Source organism: Cryptomeria japonica, chromosome 1, assembly GCF_030272615.1.
Source record: "Cryptomeria japonica chromosome 1, Sugi_1.0, whole genome shotgun sequence".
In the NCBI taxonomy this organism is placed as follows: Eukaryota; Viridiplantae; Streptophyta; class Pinopsida; order Cupressales; family Cupressaceae; genus Cryptomeria; species Cryptomeria japonica.
The window spans coordinates 165291583-165314806 of NC_081405.1; the positions used below are offsets into that span (position 1 = coordinate 165291583).

General features: G+C 33.9%; 1 protein-coding gene across 1 annotated transcript; it reads left to right on the forward strand.

The window, feature by feature from the left end:
• The first annotated feature begins 7162 nt into the window (after positions 1-7162).
• LOC131065071 (cytochrome P450 86B1) lies at positions 7163-9096 on the forward strand. The gene is made up of 2 exons (XM_057999473.2): positions 7163-8131; positions 8209-9096. The coding sequence occupies exons 1-2, from the start codon at positions 7277-7279 to the stop codon at positions 8857-8859; spliced, it is 1506 nt and encodes a 501-aa protein (XP_057855456.2). The 5' UTR covers positions 7163-7276; the 3' UTR covers positions 8860-9096.
• The last annotated feature ends 14128 nt before the right edge of the window (positions 9097-23224 follow it).

The following is a 23224-nucleotide window of genomic DNA, read 5'->3' on the forward strand; positions in this document are numbered from 1 at the left end:
AATAATCACCATAGAATCACCTTCAATTATTAAGTCCTTAATTCCCAAAGAGATTGCCATATCCAATCCAAAAGACAAAGCATGAAATTCCGCATAATTGTTAGTTTTAAAACCAATAGCATGACACTTAGCCTAAATAAAATTTGCATTGTGATCATAAATTAGCATGCCTACCCCAGTCGGCCCAGGGTTACCACGAGAGGCCCCATCAAAACTAGCAGAGCATCTCTTACCTATTGCATCATTTTTTTTTTAAATTGAACCATGAGAGGGTAAAACTGACAGCATCTTCTCAGTTTTTGTCTATCTCTATAATGCACAATTAGTTAACTTCATAATTATCTCAAAATATCAATCTAATATTATTAATTATGATGGATTGAAAGTGTGCTTACATAAAGTCCACCTTTTCTAAATAAAGATAAAAAGGAATAAAAAATAAAAAATATAATAATGATAACAACAATGTGATAATATAAAAAATAATAGTATATTGAAATATATTAATATCTTACTAATTTAATATTAATTACAATATAATAATATAATGATAAACAAATAAATATACTAGTAATATATTTCTTATAAATATTATAGATTTTGTTGAAAATAGTGAACTCAACCTTTTTCATTGGTGTATAGATTCACTGTCAACAACAAGTACAAAGTTTTTCTGTCTTTTGTGATATATATGATTCCATTAGAATTGTCAATGAAACTTTATACTCCTATTCATTGTAACTTTTTAAAAAATGGGTTTGGTTGTCCTCCCACCCTTTCTTATTTTTCCCTCTTGAAAAGGTTTACTTATAGTTGCTTCCAAGGCTACTTTAACACTTCGTTTGAATTCTAAATGGCAATGTAAATTTAAACAAAAAATTTAGTCAAAATTATCTGTTCAGATTTGGAAATCGAAGGCCAATGCAGATGCTCAATTAACTGCTTGGAGGATTCTACATTGCAAGCTGCTCATTGGGGACAAACTGAAATGTATAATGTTCCAATCAACTAATTGTCCATTTTGTTAGAGGCAAGAAAGTATAAAACATATCTTTTGGGAATGCAAATTTGTTAAAAAATCAATTGAATTCTATTTTTAATAACTTGCCTGCTATTTTTTAACATATTTTAATTTGGAAAGAGGCTCTTCTTGGTGTGGGGTTGCATGGTAATATTATTGCTGATGGTGTTAGACATGTTATTTTGTTTCATATTTGGAGATGCAGATGTAAAGATATATTTAATAACTCAAATGCTCTATCGGGTAGGTGCATATCTAGGGCTTTACTCAGACCTCTTTTATTGTCTGACATCATTTTTTTCTCAACTATAGGCTGAGGCAGAGAAGAACTTACAAATCGACTTTCAAATTCAAAGAATTAAGCTTCAAGCTAACATTTTGCTCAACACAAAGAAAGTCGCTATTGCACAAGGCGTAAGGAGGGTTTTTTAAGATTGATATTGTCATTCCAGATGTTATTTTGTGGGCTGCAGTTCTGGTTTTGATCTATTTTATGTAGTGGCTGTTTGTAATGGCTGAGTGCCTTATGCAGTGGCTGTTTATACTGATTACAAACCTGGAGTTATTTGGGTGTCTAGTAATGACTGTTACAATCTTTTTTCTTTGACAGTCTTCTAACTATCTTTATTGTCATTCATTTACGTTCCTTAAAAAGAATAAAAAAATAGAGCTCCATTGATATTGCTACCTGCCAGCAATAAATATTAATACTTTCCTTTATATTTCAGATTCACTTTAAGAAAATTACTTGCAAAAGGGCATTTTTTCAACAAAAGCTACCAATCTCAAAATTAACCTACTGACATCGGCTTAAGAAAATTACGTGCAGGAAAGGTACCCTAGTCATAAAAACCCATTAAAATGAATTTACTCACCTCCTTGTCTGTTTGATGGATTTGCTATCAGACACCAAATAACGTGAAAGTGTTGGTGGCTTCATTAAGTAATGAAGTCTAACAAATATGATATTTTTGCCATTTGTTGTTCTGCATTAAATTTATCATAAAGAAACTTAACCTACGGAAGCAGTGGCCACCGTGATAGTGACTGAACTGAGCATCATGGCAATGAATACCAGCAGAGGGATAATGGGTATAATGCCGAGTCTGTTATGGTGGTCAGTAGACTTTATGGGTGTGCTTCTTTACTACTCTACTATTTGTTTAATATGGTATTAAAAAAACAGTTAGATAAGATCAAATTATATATATATATTATTTATTGGATGAGTTGCCTTTGGTGAAAATAAATCATTCATGTTTATTTTGATAAGAAGGTTTTAATATAATAATATAAACAACTGATTTATTTTTATGTTGATTTTAGCTCATTTTTTTCTTCCCAGAATTCTATTTTAATCTTCTTTACACTAAATTAAATATATTCATTACTTATCTATTTCTATCAACATATTTGTATGCATTTTTTATTAACTCTAGATCATCATCTTATTCTTATGAGATAAACCTAGATCAATCACAAATAATTTGAGAGTGAACCCAAATTTCCAATGTTCATACTCCCACTCGGTTCTACTAGGCATCATGAGCTAGCTTACCACATCTTTCCAAAATATTTTGTTACATCCTACTATTAATATATATCCAATGCACAATTATTTAAAATTAAGAAAATAGAAAATCAAACAAAAACATTAGAGAGAAGCTTAATTTCTAAAGGACAAAAGAGTCTGATATTGTTGGGATGTGAAGCCCAACGGTCACGACCATTCATCTTCTCAAGACTCTTCGCTTGAAGGCTCTATATGATTATATAAATACATGAGTATAGTACATGCTTGGTGTGTTGTATTTGCATTATTGATTAATAGAGATTACTCCTTGCATTTTTGGTGGACGTAGCCACTTAGTGGTGAACCACGTTAAAACTTGTGTTATGTGTTTATGTTGTTTTTTGTTTTAGTTTTCTGTTTGGAGTTATTAAATATGTTTTCTCTACTCATTTAAAATTAACAATTGGTATCAGAGCTATGGTGAAATGTTTAGTAGAGATGGGATTCGATTAGGTGGTTGATCCTGGAGATGGGTGCCCTTGTGTTGTGTTTGATCTCAGAGCTAGGTGCTTTCACGTTATAAGGAGATGGGCTAAAATTTCAAATTATGAGGTTGAATTAGATGATGAAGCCGAATCAGTCATCAAAAAATTTCTTGGCAGTCTAGACTCAATAGAGAGTGATGTCCAAGTGTAGGTTGAAACCAAACATCATATTCATTGGTGGGATGGCTAGAAAAAGGAGGAGACTTCGGTTGTAGAAGAAGAGGGTTTGAAGTATTCATTGTTTGAAGAAGAAGAGACTGATTTGTTTGCCTTCCAAGATGAGAAGCATGCCTCCCAGAGTGAGGAAGATATAATCTCGAATCTGGCGAATGACGATGACCCTGAAGAAGGTGAGGCCAATGGCTCAGAAGATTACATGTACGAACGAATTGAGAGACCGCGAGAGGAAAATTTTATTCTCACAGAGACAATATACAATCTGGAAGATGAAATGGAAAATTTGCGTGAGAAGTTTACGAAAGAGTGGGATTTTTTTTGCAGAAAAAAGAAATCAAGAGCTGAAAAAGGAATTGGCTACCCTCACTATAATTTTTACCACATTAGACAATGTTTTAGTTTTTGTGTATGTGCCAGTAGAAATGAATATAGAGGACAAGGACACCATGTGCTGAGTTCAAATTTTGGAAGTTGAAGAGGTGAATGAGCGACTAGACAACCAAACCCTATTTGAAACACTTGATCACGGCTCACTGGATAAAGTAATACAGAGTTAGTCAGTGATGGAAGCTATAGAGGCTGAGAAATTTGACGTGGTGGAGAAGAAAGGCCTGTATATTGGCCAAGAAAATGTTTTTAAAAATTTGCCAGTTAAAGAACTACTTGACAAAGAAAACCCTCCCGGTGGTGGTGAGGGAAACTGTTGTGATGGCGAATTTGTTGAAGAACTGGAAGCGATGTCACTTGAGGAGTGCAAGGCATGGAGTGTTGAGTTTATCGTGGTGGCGGATGGAGTTCTGGAATGTGTTGTGGGCACACTTGCTATTAAGGATTAAGCTTCCACATTGCCGTCTAATTCTCATATGAAGACTGTTGTTTCTCGTTCTTTTGGTGATAGGCTTTTGGCGTAGTATGTGGTGGAGAAATCGAAGACAGAAGCGATTACTGAGTTGAAGGTCTAGCAGTGCTTCAAGAAGTCTTTGAACCTCTCATCAAGGCAAATTTATGTTGCCACAAGGGCAGATGATGTGGATGATTGGGGTGCAGAGACAACTGGAGCTTATGGTGCTTGTGAAGTTTGTGAGCCCGACATGTATAAAGGCGAGTGTTTGATTTTGGTTGTGGATGCTACTGATTTCCAGTTTCATCGTAGAAACCTGGGTATTAAGTGTCGATTGCATAAGCTAGGATGTAAAGTGGAAGAAATAAAATAGTTGAGTGGTCATAAACGTGAGGGAGTTGTGAGATTTGTGATGCAAAGTCTCTATCAAGGTTTTGAAATTCTAAATGGAAGGGATTCTATGCCACGATTGGTAGTTCTGATTGTCTCTAGTCAGCTCCAAGTTGAAACCTATGTGTGTGCTTTAAGTAGTAGTAATACATTTGCGAGAGGTTTGTTAGTGAGGCTCGAGGCTTTGAATTAGCAAAGGGGCTACCTAGCTCAAAGTTTTGAAAATAATGTTTTGCACATTGTGGGGAACCTTAGTGTTCCAAAAATTGAGATAATTTTGTGGTCCATGGAATGGGGAATTGCAAAGAAGGGGAGCACATAAGTAGGTGATCGTGATGGAGTGCTTTTTGAACCTCCAAAAAGTGGATTTGTGCCTGAGTTTTTAGTAGGAGGAGATGATATATTTGACTCCGATTTGACTTGGAAAAGGCTTATTCGTAGTGTATGTGAGCCAAATTTGGCGAAATAGAAGTCTTTGATGTGCGTGATTATGGTGTGAAGAATTGGAAATGCAGGGAATGTTGAGAGCATGGCTATGCCAATTGGGTTTCAAGTGGGAGATTGTTGGGATGTGAAGCCCAATGGTCATGACCATTCGTCTTCTAGAGACTCTTCGCTTGAAGGCTCTATATGATTATATAAATACATGAGTACAATTCATTCTTCGTGTGTTGTATTTGCATTATTGATTAATAGAGATTACTCCCTGTGTTTTTGGTGGACGTAGCCACTTAGTGGTGAACTACGTTAAAACTTGTGTTATGTGTTTATGTTGTTTTCTATTTTAGTTTTTTGTTTGGAGTTCTTAAATATGTTTTCTCTACTTGTTTATAATAACATATATATATATATATATATATTGGTAAATTTTATCTTCAACACCACTCATCACCATTAATCTTTCCCATCAATAATGTGACCTAGGATAACACTCCTATATTAAGTCAACAATCTCCTCAAAGGTACTTTTAGATGTACTAACTTGAAAAAATTTCAACTATCCGAATGGTGAAGGCGACAAGAGTTTCACAGTTCTTTTATTCAAATGTGTGAGGCATGAATCAAATTTGCATACCTAAGTAAGTTGTGGTAGTTGGTATGAAGCTCGTGACACTTGAAATTTTTTTTCCCTAATTTAAATTTTGAGAAAGTAACAATATCATATAAAAAATGTTGTGATAGTGGTGAATTAATTCAGCATGACATAAACACCATTAATACATCCTAAGCCCTTCTATCCTCTCATTTATTTTAATTTAATTATTTTTCTTGAAATCTAATCAATGTAATTGATTATATGTCTGTGTATACATAATACACATACTATTTGTTATGTATAGGCATATACAGATATATTAATTAAATGCATACACATATAAACATAATATAGTGGGAATCACATGAATTCTAAATCCAAGAAAAAAAGTATCATTCTAAGAAAATAAATTCACACAATAAACAATCAGACTATCTCGTCCAAATGACAAATGGATTCTACAACATCACTAGAAAAAAAATTGAGTTCTCAAGTCAAACATTATTGTTATCTTTATAAAAAATTTGAGCATTAGAAGCTATTTTTTCTATCTAATAGAACATTGGTTAGAAAATTTGATTTTTTTCAACCTTTCTCAAAATTTCAGGATTATGTAAAATGTTCCTTTTGGATATAAAACACAAAAAATCAATTTCTAGACTATAGAGCTAGTTTACCACCAAAATACCTAAATAGGTGAGTGTTGTGTACATCTCTTTGACATTTTCAATTTTTTTTTTAAAGGGACCTAATCAACGGGCCAATTAATTAACAACTATTTAAATAATTTACTTACAATTTTTTTTATAAAAAATGTTTAACTAAAATAATCTAAATGGAAAACTAATTTCTCCACAAATAAATAAGATTAAAAATTATGATAAAACTTTATATACATGCACATACATTCATACATACATATATTTCAACTATTACAATAAATAATCACATATTTAAACAAACCCATCAACAAAAGTTTATTCATCTATTTATTTATTCAACTATCAATCTACATCTATATATGATCCCTCAATGTAGAAACAATTACATATAGATATAACAAATACATGATGGTTTCTGTCATTGTGTGTTTGTTGTTTGCTGTCCTCTTTTGATCTATGTTCTAATGATGTAAGGGATCAAGGCCCTCTCCCTACTTAATAAAAAACAAATACATGATAACTCAATCTAATTTTTTACAGATGAAAATTAATAGTACAAATATATATTCATATAAATATATAATTCAATTATTAACTTCCTCTTATATAAATATTTACTTCAATTATTAACTGCTCCTGCCTGTCTCTCTACTACTGACTTCCTCTTATATACATATTTACTTCAATTATTAACTGCTCCCGCCTTTTTCTTTACTACCTACTCCATATGAGTCTGCTGCCTCCATTTACTGCCTGTCACCTGTCTCTTTGTCCTTTGCTTCTGTCATCCCTGCTGCTACCTATGTCTTTGTCATCTAGGTATAACTGCAAGGGATCCCGGACGAGGTTGTCCTAAAATTTTTTACTCCTAACCATCAAATATTTAAAGAAACACATTAATATAGATTTATTCACCTGCTGTTTCATAGGTTGGTTTGAAGGATTTTTCCAATAAATCTTTAATTGTATGGTTGGCTTCATTGAAGTGTCTCATCTTACAAATATGATCACTTTAGTGTCATCCTGGTGCACACATTACTTTTTGCTATTATATCTCTTCTGCACTAGATTTGTATAAAGTGAATCAAGCTATGGAGGTAGTTTGCATGAGTACAATGGCCACCGTGATGGTGATTATATTGAGCATTATGAGAATATATTTCTGGAAAGGGCCGCTGAATTGGCCAGTAGTGGGTATGATGCCTTGGCTGCTATGGCATTTAGGTAATATTTATGACCAGAGCGCCAAAATGGTTCTTGAGAATGGGAAGAGTTTCATAGCTAGAGGCCCCTGGTTTATGAGGAACACTCTGTTCGAAGTAGTCACATTTAGTCCCGATAATTTAGAGTATATTATGAAAGAGAATTTTAGCAATTTCCCTAAAGGACCCTATTTCAAGGAAGTATATTTTAGCACATTTGGCCATGGTTTATTTACCTCAGATGATGAACTGTGGAAGCGCCAAAGAAAGCCAGCGGCCATGGCAGTAAGCAGCAGCAAATTTAGAGACAGGAATTTAAGTCTTTTGCAGAAAGCTCTGCAGGAGAAACTTTTGCCATTTCTTGAAGAAGTAAAAGAGAAAAAAGCTTCGGTTGATCTGCAACATGTCCTCCTTCAGTTTAGTACGGATAATATCTTTCTGGCTACGCTTGGGAGGGAAGCAACAAGTGAAACTTTCTCTTCAGCCTTTGATGAAGCTATTGAATGCTGCACTTACCGTTTTGTCTGCCCTTCAGTTATATGGAAGGCTATGAGATTTTTTAACTTGGGTTTTGAGAAGAGGTTGAGAGCAGCTGAAGCAATAGTACGAGACTCTGTAGCAGAGATGGTGAAGGCTAAAGTTAGGGAGGTGGAGCAAGGTAATGAATCGCAGGGAGACATATTGTCCACCTTCATCAAATTGGAAGGAGATCAAGGACGCACTCCTCCCCAGCATTTGTTGGAGGTATGTAGAGTTGATGAAATTTTGTTAATGTATTATAACTTCTATTGATAAGATGATAACAGTTATTTTAATTATAGGGATTCACCATGAGCATATTTCTTGCGGGTAAAGATACTACTGCCTTGGCAATGTCATGGTTCTTTTGGCTTATAAGTATGCACCCACATGTAGAAGAGAAAATAGTCTCTGAACTCTCCCAGATTTTGAACTCAAAACATTTGAGCAATGTATATGATACGGTGGGGGTTTTTGGTTGGGAAGAATTGAGAAGCATGAACTATTTGCAGGCTGCTTTGTCTGAATCTATGAGGCTTTACCCTCCTGTTCCTGCGGTTTTCAGAGAAGCAAAAATTGACAACGTTCTACCAGATGGAACTCATGTTAAGAAAGGCACAAAGTGTGTGTTGTTCATTTATGCCACTAATAGAATGGAAAGTATATGGGGGAAGGATGCCCTTGAATTCAAGCCTGAGAGATGGATTACTAAAGAGGGGATCTGTATGAACCAGAGCGATTACAAGTATCCCGTGTTTATTGGAGGTCCTAGGATATGCATTGGGAAAGATTTTGCCTATGTAAACATGAAATGCATAGTTGCCAATATCCTTGCACGCTATCGAGTGAAAATTGAAGCTGGTCATCAAGTGAAACCTAAGCTTGGGGCCACTCTATTCATGAAGCATGGCCTCAAAGTCACCCTCCATACCAGAAATGGTATTCTACAGTAAAACAGTATTAATTCATATATTTGTATAGATCACGGATCTTAGACAGCTAAAACTCCTGTTATTTTCTTAGTTAAATAGAGCCTTTGCAAATATAGTCATATAGTCTAGCCTTTAGGTAGCATCTATAAAATGAGTTGCTTTAAATAGAACATCTTATATCTATGCTATTTTGTAATTAGATTTGTATCAAGAAAATTCTTAATGTAATATATCAGTAATTGGTATATTTTTCTATTTTGTTTGGTTCATTAGTGTAATTTTCATATTTTTAGGTTTACTTTTAGTTATATTAAATCTAATTCATTCATTATTTATCTATTTTTTTTGCATTTTTTTTAATATATATCTGACTTTTTCTTTGAGATCATATTATCCTTGTGGTTCGTTTATGAGTAATGTTAAATTGATAAGGGTTAATCTCGAGGATTGTGAAATGGTCTTAAATTTTGAAATGTTCAAGTTCAAAGTCAAGCATCCTTTCCCCTTTCCAAGACATTCAATTTGCATTTAATTAACATTTTAAAAATAAAGAATTAATAAAAAAAATTAGAGCACACTTTGATTTTTGAAAATTAATCATCACTCTCAATTTGACCTATCAATGGGTCAACCTAGGAGAACACACTCATCTATGGAGTCAGCAATCTCCTCAAACATCTTTTGAAACACCGACTTCAAAATTTTAAATATCTAAAGATGAAGGCAAGAAAAGCTTCAATGACATATTTGTTAGTTCAAACCCATCTAGATCAAGAGCATAACAATTGACGTCAAACTTGTGACAATGGACATTGACCCGCAATAGCTTTATCCTTCAAGTTTATGTTTTTGATATCCATTCTACATGAACTAGTATAATTAGCATGCTTCCCTATTTTCATTATCCTATGTACATATCCTTTTGGTTGCATTATTATATATCCCTTTATTGTTTCTATCTTCTCAATGAAGGGTACTATCCAAATATTCATGTGATTCAAAACTAGTTATTTATTATCATCACAACTATAAAAAATTTAACATAGAAAACCTAGATAGCCATCACAAATATGCCATCTTGAAAAAAGGTTTTATTTGAAATTCTAACTTATAGATCTCAATACCCAACTATTTGGTATACTAGCTCCAATAGTGAATACCTCTAATAACACATATCTCAATTTAATATACATATTATATGTTATACCCTTAATCTATATGTGCTTGGGGCTATGAGTAGTTAACTTGTGTCTATATTAACTCCCAACTAAGTTATATAATCATTATTATAGTATTGTATAGGTAGTTAAGTCATCCAAAAGACTTTAAATAACTATCTATTTTGGGTTGGGTGGCATCCATGACATAGTTAAGTATGTACGAGCTAGTGACAATTTTATTATCCTCATATAATAATATTTATTCTCATTAGAGATATCAAGATGTTTTACCAGTAGAAGTGGCTTGTTATTCTCTATTATTATCATATATTTGTAGTATTATTCATATTATATTCTTCTTCTATGCAAGTTATTTAATTAAAAGTGACCTGCCAAAGCATGATGTTGGCATCATAGACACAAGCTAAACAATACAATTTTCTTAATATTGGAGGTCATCTTTAGAAGTGCATATCTCTCTAATTTTGGCAAAAATAATTGGATTTTTAAGTATTTGTCAAAGACATCTTGAAGCTTCTACAATCCTAATTTTAGATAAATTAGAGTACAAATGAGTGATTTATTATAGAATTGGGTTTTTTATCAATTTCTCTCAAAAAATACAAAACTGATTTCTTAGATGTTTTTCTTGGAAATTAAGATTTGGACATTGTTAAATTATTAAAACTTTTTTAGATTATTTGAATTTGACTTGTCTAATTTATTACAATATTGGTCTTTTTGCATCATGATATGGCCAACAATAAGAGACAAAAAGACTGTTACCACACTTGAAAAATATCTAGATAAGGATGATGTATAAATTGAGGATATCATTTTTAATTATATAATCAACAAGTTTAATAAAAATGATCATCAATGAATAAGGACATGGGTTAATAAATATCATCAATACATAAGGGGATGACTCAACAAATTTTATCAATATATAAGGAGATGAACTAAAGAAATTTTGTCACTAAAGAAGGAAATAAAAGATGATCATCACCTAACAAGAGATACATATCACCTAATAGAAGATATGTTAAGCATGCAAAGTATGTTAGAAAATATAGGGTCTTATATACAAAACAAATGAGGGAAGCACAAATAGAGGTCTCGAGAAACCAATGTGGATCATATAGGTTAGCTAATATAGATCCAAATGATAATAAACACGTGAGAACTTGATACCAAATACAGATATTAAAAATTTTGATGCAAAGGATCAACTAACATGGATAAATGAAATGAACTTTTTTTTGTGTATAAAATTCCAAGAGGAAAAAGGGTAAAAATGGCTTCCATATATCTAAAACCAAAGCAATTCATTTGGTATCAATGGCTATGTACTAAATAAAAGAAAAAGGGTTTCACTATTTCATGGTTGTAGTGCCCCTCCCAGATTCATCTCTTCTTTTGATGTTTCGATAGACCTAGTTAGACTTATTGGTGGTATCTTGGTCGATACTTATGACTCTATTTATGTTCTGATTAATATGAAAAATAGGTTTTAAGGACCCAAAACCTTTAACATAGGAGCATAAAATAGTTCATCAAAAAGCATCCAGACCTGCTAGAAACAACTTACAAAATGACTGGCAAAAAGGCCAGTAAACCAAACGGACAACAAAAGAAAGGAATAGCAAAGCGGAACAACCAGAGAAAACACAAAACAACTATAAGGACTTAAGAAGGTCCGCCACCTTATTGACTAGTTGGTCATAGTTTGCCGCATCAACTTTGAGTTCTTCCATATCCTTGTTTGGCTTCTTCTCCTTCTTTTTTCCTCTAGTTCTTGTTCTGGGTCCTTGCACTTCTCCCATACCTTCAATATCTGGTTCAAGCTCTAGGGAATCCTTCTCGTCCTCTAGTTTGGTGATGAGGATTTTGGTATTGTCAGTTGAAGCCTTCAAAATGTTAAAACTTTGTTCAACAATACTTTTGAGGCACTTTTCAATTTTGTTGAATTTGTTATCAGTTTCCGCCATTCTTTGGTCCATAACATTATCATTAGTTTTTCTCTCTGTCAGGTCCTTCTCAATTTGCTTGAACCTAGGGTTGAAGGAATCTCTGATCTCTTTGGCTCTAGCAACAGTTTTAGTCAAATCCTCAACATATTCCGCCATAGATTTGCCTCCACGAATACTGATTGTTTCCAGAATTTGGACCCTGTGGTTAAGCTTCTTATTATCCTCCATAACTTTCTTGTAACTATTAATTAACCTATCAATGGTGTCCACAAAACCTTTCAAACCCTCAGGGGGAGGATTTGAGGGGGGAGTTTTCTCACCAAAATTATCCTGTTCCTTTTTGTGGGGGTCGCCACCAGTGATTTTGTCATCTTTGCCATCAATCCTCTGATCAAAACCTTCCCCTATGGTCACCTCCTCCAAATTTTGGTCGACTTTAGGATCCTTTCTCTGCACTTGTTCCTCCAGCTCAATAACATTATCTTCCCAATTCTTCTGTTTGTTCCTTGTTTGAATAGAAATTTTGGTTTTCTTTTTCCGAGGAGACTGGAGTTCATCCTTCTCAGAATCCTCAGAGACCTCTTCCTCCGAGGAGGAACGAATCTAGAAAAATCTATTTATGTTTTTGATGCTTGTGGTGGATGTTTTGATGACTATATAGGACTCTTTTTCTATTTTAGATGGTATTATTGATGTCAGGACCCTATGAGGATTTATGATTACTCGATATTGTTAGCAACAATCAAGAAGGAAGACTGAGAGGGGGGGGGCTAAATCAGTCTTCATCGGATCTAAAAAAAATAAACTTCAAAACATAAACTGATAAATTGCAGCAATGAATCAGATAAGCAAATTAACATCACAACACACAGGACCAAGATTTTGACATCAAAAACCTGGTTAAGGGAAAAGCCACGGTGGGAACCTACCCACAGTAAGATGATACTCTGCAGTAGTATGTGAAAATATTACAATGGGGAATGCACATGCATTCAGGCACACTGCCTAGAGCTCACTGCTCAAAATATATATGCTCAGAAGGCTACAACCCTCGAGGAAGTCTCATTAACTTACAATATGATTCAGACTACAATCTAGAAGAAATGAACTGCAATGATAGTATCTACAAATGCCTGATGATAGTTTCAATGAAGCACAATTTTCTGCTCTACAACACCAATCTCACCTCATCACTACACTGAATGATAAGTATCTTCTTTGCAGAATCACCTCCCTCTGATAATGCAGACACAATACCGACACCTGAATTACATAAGTATCTCACCTATAAATACAAATCATCAACCTTGATAACAAGGTCGACTAAAACCTCAACTCTCAACTCACAATTACAAAAATTATATTACACGATACAAAGATTGACCACCAGACTAATATTATGATTTACATTACATAGAATGGACTTAATTCAAATTCCCAAACGATCACATCCACCGAAAATCATGCCAAGATCAACTGCAACATGCTACACCACCAGAAATACCACATAACACAAAAATCATCACCGGTTCATAGAAATCACCAGAAACTCACACAATGATCACTACGGATCACCAAAACAAATAGGACATGACTAGGAAACACCAGCAAGCACGTTAGAATCATCCGGAATAGTTGCACCAACACCACTTTTCAAATCTTCATCTCAAGAACACAACCAATCGACAACTGTCATCAAGAAAGATAACTTACGGAGCACCAAATCACGAACCATCAGAAATGAAGATACACAATATCATCTCAAATAATATCCCAAAGTCTTAGCACAAGATTTGATCACACCAAAATATACTAGAGGAAATACCAGATTCTACAAAACATTGATCAGCAAAACCAAACTTCAAAACCAGATCAGAAACTCTTTCCAAACTCATCGAAATAAATCACAGGAATATGTTGACATCAATGACAACAACATATCCTAGCAGCAGCAATCACAACAACCAAATCCAACAATCTCTCCAACAATCCAACAAATATGGCTTATTATGTTTTGGAGATTCATATGGTCGATAATGCTAGACATGCTTTATGACATATGATATTTGATGGTCCTTGTGTATGTTAGTATGTAGTATCACCTTGATGGATGGATGTATATGATTCATAGATTTATATGCGATCATTGATCATGTGGATTATAAGACTTATGATGGTACTAACCCTATTTCATGATTGTGATTCTATGCGATGTTTTGATTTTATTGTGTGTGACTATCTTTGTGAGTAGAGACGATGTCATATCACTCATTGCGAGCATGATATCTCATTGTGATTTTCTATCACATGCATGTTTAATATGATGTATATGTATCATATATGTTGTGTTTATTCTTTGATGCAGGTTCACAGGTACCGAACATCGACTCCACCTGGCTTCACAGGTCTGAGCGTGTCCTATCCCAATGGCAAGTTGTTGGAGATCACATAGTTTTCCTCACACACTCTAGGTCTAAGTTGTGCACCTTGTCGATTGCACCATACCGCAAGTTAAGGTTAGAATCATGTGTTATGATTCGTCCCCTCAGTGTAATATGATTGGAGTGTATGCTTATTTATTTGGGTAATGTGATTATTGTCTAATTATTTGATTATAGATATTTATTTGATTATTCCAAGATGATGATTTCATTGTGAGATTTTATTTAAACTAATTAGGATTAATTTAATTGGTTAATTGGTTTATTAATTGATTTAATAATTGTGCATTTTTTAGTTATTAATCATCTATTTATTTATTGATGATTTATTTATTTAAATTGATTATTGATGAGATTTAATTACATTAATGTTTTATTTATTGATTTATTTGATTTATTATTTATTTATGTTGTTTTATTGATGAATATTTTATTTATTTATTTTATTTATTGTTGTATTGCTTTATTTAATTTGTTATTATTGTTGAATTTGATTTATTGGCTTTATTAAAATTATTTATTGTTATTTGTGATTTAATTTTATGTTTTAAATATAGGATCCTATCTTTAAGGCCTTTTTTATTTAATTTATTTAATTGAACTTATCGAGTAAATAATTATTGATGAATGTGTTTATATAAATTTAATATTGTTGGTAATTGCATTTATAATATACATTACCTGCCCTTTTACTTGATTGGTTGGATGGAAAGGTACATGTAAATAAAAATATATTTATTAAATACCTTCCTTGAACTATGCAAAGGTAGGTATAATATATAGTATAATGAAATATTTTGATTGGCTGATGTTTTTGAATGGTTTTCATATTTATTTTGTTTTCTGGAATGGTTGTCGGGTTGATCATCTGACAGATTTTGGATTTGATTTCGGAATTCAATTGAAGATTTGGCTTGAGGAATTGGGATTGTTTGTGGATTGCTCAACATCAGATATTTACATTCCTTGGTTGCGTTTGCACATTGGTGCGATTCTTCCTTTGAAGTTTTCATTTTCCGGAAAGATTGTCTTCTTCGTGCCTATGCAATTTGATTACTAGCTATTGTGAGATTATTTTGGGAATTCTTGAATTTGAGTTGAAAGAATTTTAATTTGGTGTTAAAAATAATTGGGAAGGGAGTGCAGACTATTATTGATTTTTAGATATTTGGGACTGATTGCTGGAATGTTTTCATGTGTGTTCTCTATCAATAATATTTTCCCCTTTCCGTGGGATTTAGATATGTCATTTGTATTATTATGGAGTTTCATGTTATTCCCTATTTGGTTCCTTGGATCTCCCTTTGTTTGAGTAAGGTTTTTTTTTGTTTTGAAGCTTCCTGAGAGTATCTTTCTACTCTCTATGACTTGCATTTTCTGAGAGTAGACCTTTAGGGAGTTTCTATGACTGTGTTTTGACTTCCTTATGCTTGTTTGATGTTCCTTTGATGTTATTTTGTTGATTTGTTTATTTCCCTTTCATGCTATGTGTTGTAGATCTCAATCTAAGCTCCGTGGGAGAGAGTTTTTCTCACTTTTCTCTTTTCCTATGTATGCAACTTTATAATCTTGATATTCCTTAGTTATTTTTGCATCTATCATGCCTTCATAGTTGGTCATGAGTGTCATTTTTGACCCCTTTGCTGATCTAGGCAAGTGCCCTATCAATTGGAGTGTGTTATGCTTCATGTTTTGCTTCCCAACCAGAAACACTACAGAATGCACCCAAAATGCCACTAAATAGACCAAGAACGCTATTCTGCATTCCAAGAGTGCCATTCTAGAAACCAAGAGCACGGGAGTGTATACCCAGAGAGCAGAGTCTAGAACTAAGAGTGCTAGGTCATAAATTGAGAGAGCTAGCCAATGACCGCAAAACACTACAGAATGACCCCAAAACGCCACTAAATGGTCTAGAAATGCCATTGCATCTACTAGGATCATTATAGTGCATTCCAGGAGTGTTGCTTTTCATTCCGGGACAACTAGACTGCTCTGGGGGTCCTAGAAAGTTGGTTTTGAGCCTGATTTTATGTCTTGTTGGATTTGTAATTTCTCCATAGGCATGTGTTGTTTGTATTGACATTCTTAAAGCTATTTTTGATTTTTTTATCATTCATGATGTTTCTTGTGCTCCAATAAGAGGATTCATGCCTTACTGTTGAGGTGTTCATATGTGATATGTGTCTTCGGTGAGAGGGAGAATTCCTCGCTATTGAGAGATTGATTGTATGACTCCAATGGGATGTGTTATACCTCACTATAGAGGATTTGATATAGTTTTTAATCCTTTTTATGTATAGCATTCATGGTTGGCTTCTCCTTTGTGATGATTTGGTGAAGATCTTTATATTCTCTTATTACTCCTAGGTATCTTTTTGAGTTACATTAGTATTGGAGTTGGTGTCTAGGACCCTTGGCATAGTTCGTAGGGAAACTGTTGTACACCAACCTTTTTATCAGGATATCTAGGACTTTGTCTCTGTTTCACCTTAGTGGGTGGCAGCTGACGAGAGAACTATCTGGGGTAGGAGACCCTAGAAAGGGTTGCGTACCCGCTTTTGTTTTGATTTGTAAGTCGAACTATGAAGTCTCTGTGCATTCACGTAGGCAAGGACATCTACGATGAGCCCCTGAGACTATAGGTCTAGCCCTTAAGTCTAGTTATTCTATGTTGTTGGGTTTTGTCCTCTTCTTATGTTTTATATTCACCCTTGAGTGATCAATGGTAGGTTTTTGATCCAGTTAAATTCACTATATGGTTTATCATGTTGTAAATATTTCTAACATGTGATAGATCTAATGTGTGCATCTAGCAATGTAGGTTTGCGTGCAGGAATATGCGGCAGGTCGAGTCACATTCTGAACTGGGAAGAGAAATATCTATATGAAGTGACAGGTTTGTTACTTGATTGTTGATTAAAACAAAATTCATTATGTATAGTGTGTATATTCATAACCTATTAGTAATATTGTAATATGTGATTGTTTTAAATAAAATTTGTTGCTACTTTTAGTGTTGTACATATGTTTGTTATGGTTTAAGGAATTGATTAAAATTTCATATTTAGTATTGGTAATAGATTATGATGTTTAAAATGAAAAAGTGATTGGGATTCGGAACATTTTCCATTGGTGCTTTAAATGAACCTAATGAGGTTAACTGGTAGTTACATTGATGAAGATTGCCTCTATCATAGATAGATTAGAAATGATCTTGCATATGTGCATGGAAAGAATAATTAATACTAGAAGTAGTGTGTATTGGATTAGTTGTAATTATGATGTTGTTGCTTATGGTTAGTAATGAAAGATATGACGTCGAGATACCCTAGGAAAGATAGATGTTGCGTTGCGTTTTATTTCCACTTGTGTGTCATGTTAAATCATGTCAATGGATGTTAGATGCATATGAGTAGTTAGTTGAATTATGTTGCATTAGTAAATGTTTTTTTTTTTTAAACTATCTTTGTTTGCATATTATTTGGTATATTTATCTAGGGTATTTGGCAAGCATTACACTTGGTATCAGAGCCTAGGTTTTAACACTAGGTACTCTGGGTTCATGTGAGCCACTAGGATTTCCTTGTTGCATGTATTCTTTGGTGTGTATTTTTATTTTGGTTGTCCTTGATCATTCTGGTTGGATCATGATTATGGAAAACTATGTAGACTTTAAAGATGGATTAGATGTGTTATCTAGCTGCATTTCTCTTTTGTTGCCTTCTTACCTAATAACTTTTGGGTTCTCTCTCCCAGTCTATGCCCCTTGTGTTTATTAAAGTCAACTGTAAGCTCTGGAGAATTTAAATTGACTTCATAAAATTTGTACTAAATTAATGTTAGAGATACGATTAAATATGTGATAATTGTGTTGAAATAATCAGGGGTGCCCTTCCTTAATTATGTGAGTATGTATATGTGTCTATATTTTCAGGTATGGTGGTGGTTAGCAACTCTCTTGTTTAAAAGATCAATGTCCTTGTCATTTTATTTTTGAAAAGTGAGATAGGGTATTGCACTAGGGGTATTGACATCCTAATTAGTATAGATCAAGTGGTTATGATTTAAAAGATGGTTTATGTGTTTATGGGGTAGGAATAGAAAATGTTTCCTTCTCTTTCTTGTCATAAAATGTAGGTAATCTAGAAGATTTTGAATAAGTGTGATTATTCTTAATAATTGAGCATATATTTCATGATTTGGCACTAGTAAATGGAATGTTAGTTAAGGTAAGCTTAGGAGTAAAAAGTTGAAAATTACATCATGTATAGTTGCATAGTTAAAACATTTTTAAAATTATTTTAGGGAATGTTATAGTAGTTAATTGTAAATGTCCCATTAAATGCAATGATGGTAGTACAATATATATGATGCATGGAAGGTAACTATCTTGTAGGTGTAATTAAGCTATATTCTCATGATATTGTGTAAATTTTATGTTCTTAATTGTGGTAAATGGCTTTTAATTATCTAAATTAAAAAGGGATGCTAAAATGATTCAATCTATTGGGGCCAATGGTCTAATTCCTTCCATAATTAGAGCAAAGGAAATAGTAAATGCAATTGATGGCATTGGTATCTAAACTTGGTTAAAATAAATGATAATTTAGGAATGATGAAAGATGATCTTTGGAAAAAGAAAAATGGAGGTTACTAATTGTGATTATGATAGCAATGTTTAAATTAGTTCTCGTAAATGTGAATAAATCAGTACCAGTGTGTATGTTGTGTGTTGTGAGAAACCAGTGCTTGCTTTGTATACCCATGGGATGGTGAAGTAATCAGCCATGGAGGATATGTTTTCTTATGGGTATGGGAATAACATACTATCTATGTGTTGTTTGCATGTTTGTTACCCTATTGAGTGCCAACCCATGGGTTGTTGATAAGTCAGTATGTGAAGGGGTAGTAGCAAAAGTCATAGTTCCTCGAATAGTATGGATCAGCGTATGAATAATGATGGCGTGAAGCAACCTTAGCTTCTCTAATTCAAGGATATATATGGGTGGCTGCAAGAAGTTGAGTCCCACTTTTGGGCAAAAAGTTGAAGTGTTTCCTCTATTTTGCAAATTTTCTGTCAATTGATGTCAAAATTTGATGCACTTAGAGATTGAATCTCAAAAAACTTCAGTAATAGAAAATGTAGTGCTCAAAGTTTACTTTTCAAATATGTAATTTATTTTAATACCCACATGGTAGAAATCACTTTTTAGTAGGCATGTTTAAAAACCAGCTTTTCAAAATGCTCGTTTCAAGACCATACCACACATGTGTATGACCACCCTTTTTTGATGCAAATAAATAAATTTTTGCAAATCCTTCGGAGAAACGATACCTAAGACACCAAATATTGATGAGAATATTTTTTCTTATTTTTTTATTGAATATATTTTTTTTAATTAATTTTTAATGACAATAAAGTATATTTTCAAAACATCGGGTGTACGGCCACCATAATTTGATGAAAATTTCGTATTTTTCAATTTATTTTTTTTAATATTCAAAAGAATTGTATGTAGATCGATGTCATATAATTTATTTTTCTAAAATCCTAAAAACAAAAAAGTTATTAAAGGTTTAGTGAACCTTGGTATTTTAGTTCTAGGTTCCACTTTTGATTAATAAATAATAAAAAAATAGTAAAAATAATCTTATCACTATGAAATTTACATTTCTGAAATCAGGATGTTGAAAACTCTAATAGGTTTTCGTTTCGTCAAAAAATTCAATCAGAAAGGCCCTCAAAAAATTAGGCCAAGGTAGAAATTTGATGTCGTTTTGCCTTAGTCATTTTTTGGAGGTCCAAGAATAGGCTTGGTGGGACCAAGCCTATCTCAAAGCAATAAACAATGCTAAGGGTTGTTTCCTGTCCCTAATTTTAACAAAAGGGCACCCATTTTTTAAATTCAAAAAACGGGCGCCCGTTTCGCTTTGTACCGTTGAAAGCGAAACGGGCGCCCGTTTTTAAAAATGGGCACCCGATTTGAAAAAAATGGGCGCCCGTTAGCTTCGGGCGCACATTTCCGAAAAACGTGTGCTTGTTTTTGAATGGCTCGGGCACCCGAAGCAAAACGGGCACCCATTTCTAGCGAGCACTTTTCCCAACCCGCGGACTTCCATGGGATTGGGACCCAAATTTGTGCATTTACCCATATATATATATATATAAAGGCGTACTCACTACTTCCCCTTTTGATGAACCAACCTGTATGGTTCATGTGTGCCAGCCTAATCCCAATAGTTCTTGAGCATACTGATGGCAATTATTGAGCATATTGATGGTATGTCTTGGAGGATCATTTACCTTGTCTTCATGAAAGGTATGTTATTTCCACACGAGATGCCAGTTTGGGGCCGCAGTCGAGAGTGAGAAGGACTGCCAGGATAACCCACTAGGACAATGTGATGACATGTGTCACCGCTTGGGGGTCGGGGTCTAGGGTGAGAGGGACTATGAGGATAACCCAAGTGGGACCATGTGTTTCATGTATATGTATAGTTTGAGGTCCAACATGTGGAGGGAGATTTATTACCCATGTTGAGATGGATTTCGTACCTACACGTGTTCTGATATGATGTAATAGGTATGATGCCACACCCCACTAACGTTTTGATGTAGCTATAGGTGATGATGTCGTGTTGCTGATGGTAGCGAGCCGAGCTTGAGAGCATGATGTCATGCAGTTGGATATGTGAAGGTGCATATGTATGTTATGTATTCCTACATGATGTAGAGTGATAGGGAGAGACTTGCACGTGTAGAGGGGAACCCATGGTTGCTCGACTATTTTTGCATTGGTAGGCATATGGGTGGGCCCTAGCCATGTATACCTTTGGCTTACGACGATTATCTTGAGAGGTATGTCACTATGCGGGGTGTGACCTACGCATTCCTTTTTTGTGAGGTACACTCCCATGCGAGATACGTTCATTGCATGCATTCTCCACTTGGAGTATTGTCATGTCGTGTTGATACACGATGAGAGATGTAGTAGACATCGCCATGCGGCCCACCAGTTTTGTTTGGGGCAAGACCATGTCGCATGATAACGCGATGTGGGGTGATGTCGAGGTGCACACCGCCATCTCATATGGGTAGTGTGCCTATGTCACACTACATGATGAGATATTGCGATATCTAGATGATTGTTCCCTCCTTCCTCATTGGGTGGCTACATTCTAGTCACATAGTGATGTTATGTGCAATTTATGATATTCTTCTTTATTTGCATATGTGGACCAGCAATTTATTTTATTTTTGACAATGAAGGTTTAGCCACGATCATGTGATGTTTGCATATTTAACTTAGTGTTGTGATTCCATGGATATTTCTTATCTTACTGTTGAAATTGATGATTTATTTTCTTTGTTCATCTATATCTTGGTGGCTGTACTAGTTTATATTTATTGTTTTTTTATGTTGGTCATGTGTCGCAATGTGATTCCTCTACAAGGACGTATGAGGCAATCTTCGTGGAGTGTATACGAGGAAGTAGATGCAGGGAATCTTTGAGGATGGGGGTATGTGAGGCTCTGATGTAGCTAGGATCCACTACCTTCCTATGTGTGGTGACTATCTCTTGGAGGCTAACCACCTTACAGAAACAAGGGATGGTCATGAGAGTCTTGTATGGAAGGTCTCACCACTATGTGTGTGTCCTAGTGCCATCAAGCCCTTGAGTGAGATGTTGAGGTATGGAGATACTGGAGATATCCGATTATGTATTTTTGTTCTGAGATCATGCATAGATATGTTGATTGTGCTTACTATCTATGACTGAGCATCAGACATGCCTATGTAGCCTTGTGATGTACACTTTCTAGTGATGTGGATGAGTTTGTATGTGTAAAATGTTGAGTAGACTGTGCGTTTTGTCATTATGAATGGACATTAGAAAAGTTTTACTATGCCTGAAAAGTATAAAATTGTTGTGTTACATGGATACTAACATGGAAATGGAATTTGAATTTGAAGCTATTTTATGCAATAATATATTAGGAAGAGGATAGAACAAAAAATGAAATTAACTTGATGGCATGCTTTCTTGTTCGAGTTAGTAGATGAATGCTATAATTTGTGGTTTACCTCAACTAATGCATAAATTTGGTATGGTTAAAGGATGAAAATTCTTACTTCGTTATTGTGATTATAGCTAGCTCGAAGAATGATAAGAAATGCACAAATTTCAATGTATCTAACTAATGGATAATTACATTCATAAAGGATTTAGCATTAATGTTCCATTCATCTAATATATATATATATATATATATATATATAATGATAATTGTTTAATAAGTTTCAGGACTAATGTGTGCTCTTTATCATCTAATCTTTTGTGACTTCCAAGAGTAAGTCGAGTTTTAGGGGGGGAGGATGTAATGCCCCTCTTCGCCGGTTATTAAATAAGGAGGTATCATGTATTATATCTTTCCAATAATGTTAGCAATAGATATATTTGAAATTAAATGTTAATCAAGATAGTTAGAAATATGAATAATTGAGTTTAATTTAAATTAATCATTATTATTACTTATGAGTAATTAATAATTAATTTTAATATTTGTATGTATAAATATATTAAGGCGGGGGTAGATTAATACTAAATCATTTGGTTAATAAATTAATATTTTGGTTATTAATAAATTAATTAATATTAAAGCTTGGTTTATATAAATATTAATAAAAAAATTCATTTTGGAGTTAAACGAGTTGTATTTTCATGTTGAAATAAATTAAATTGTTTATTAAGTTATTAGGATTTTAAATTAAAAATTACGAAATTTTCTAAATGTGTGACTTTTTGG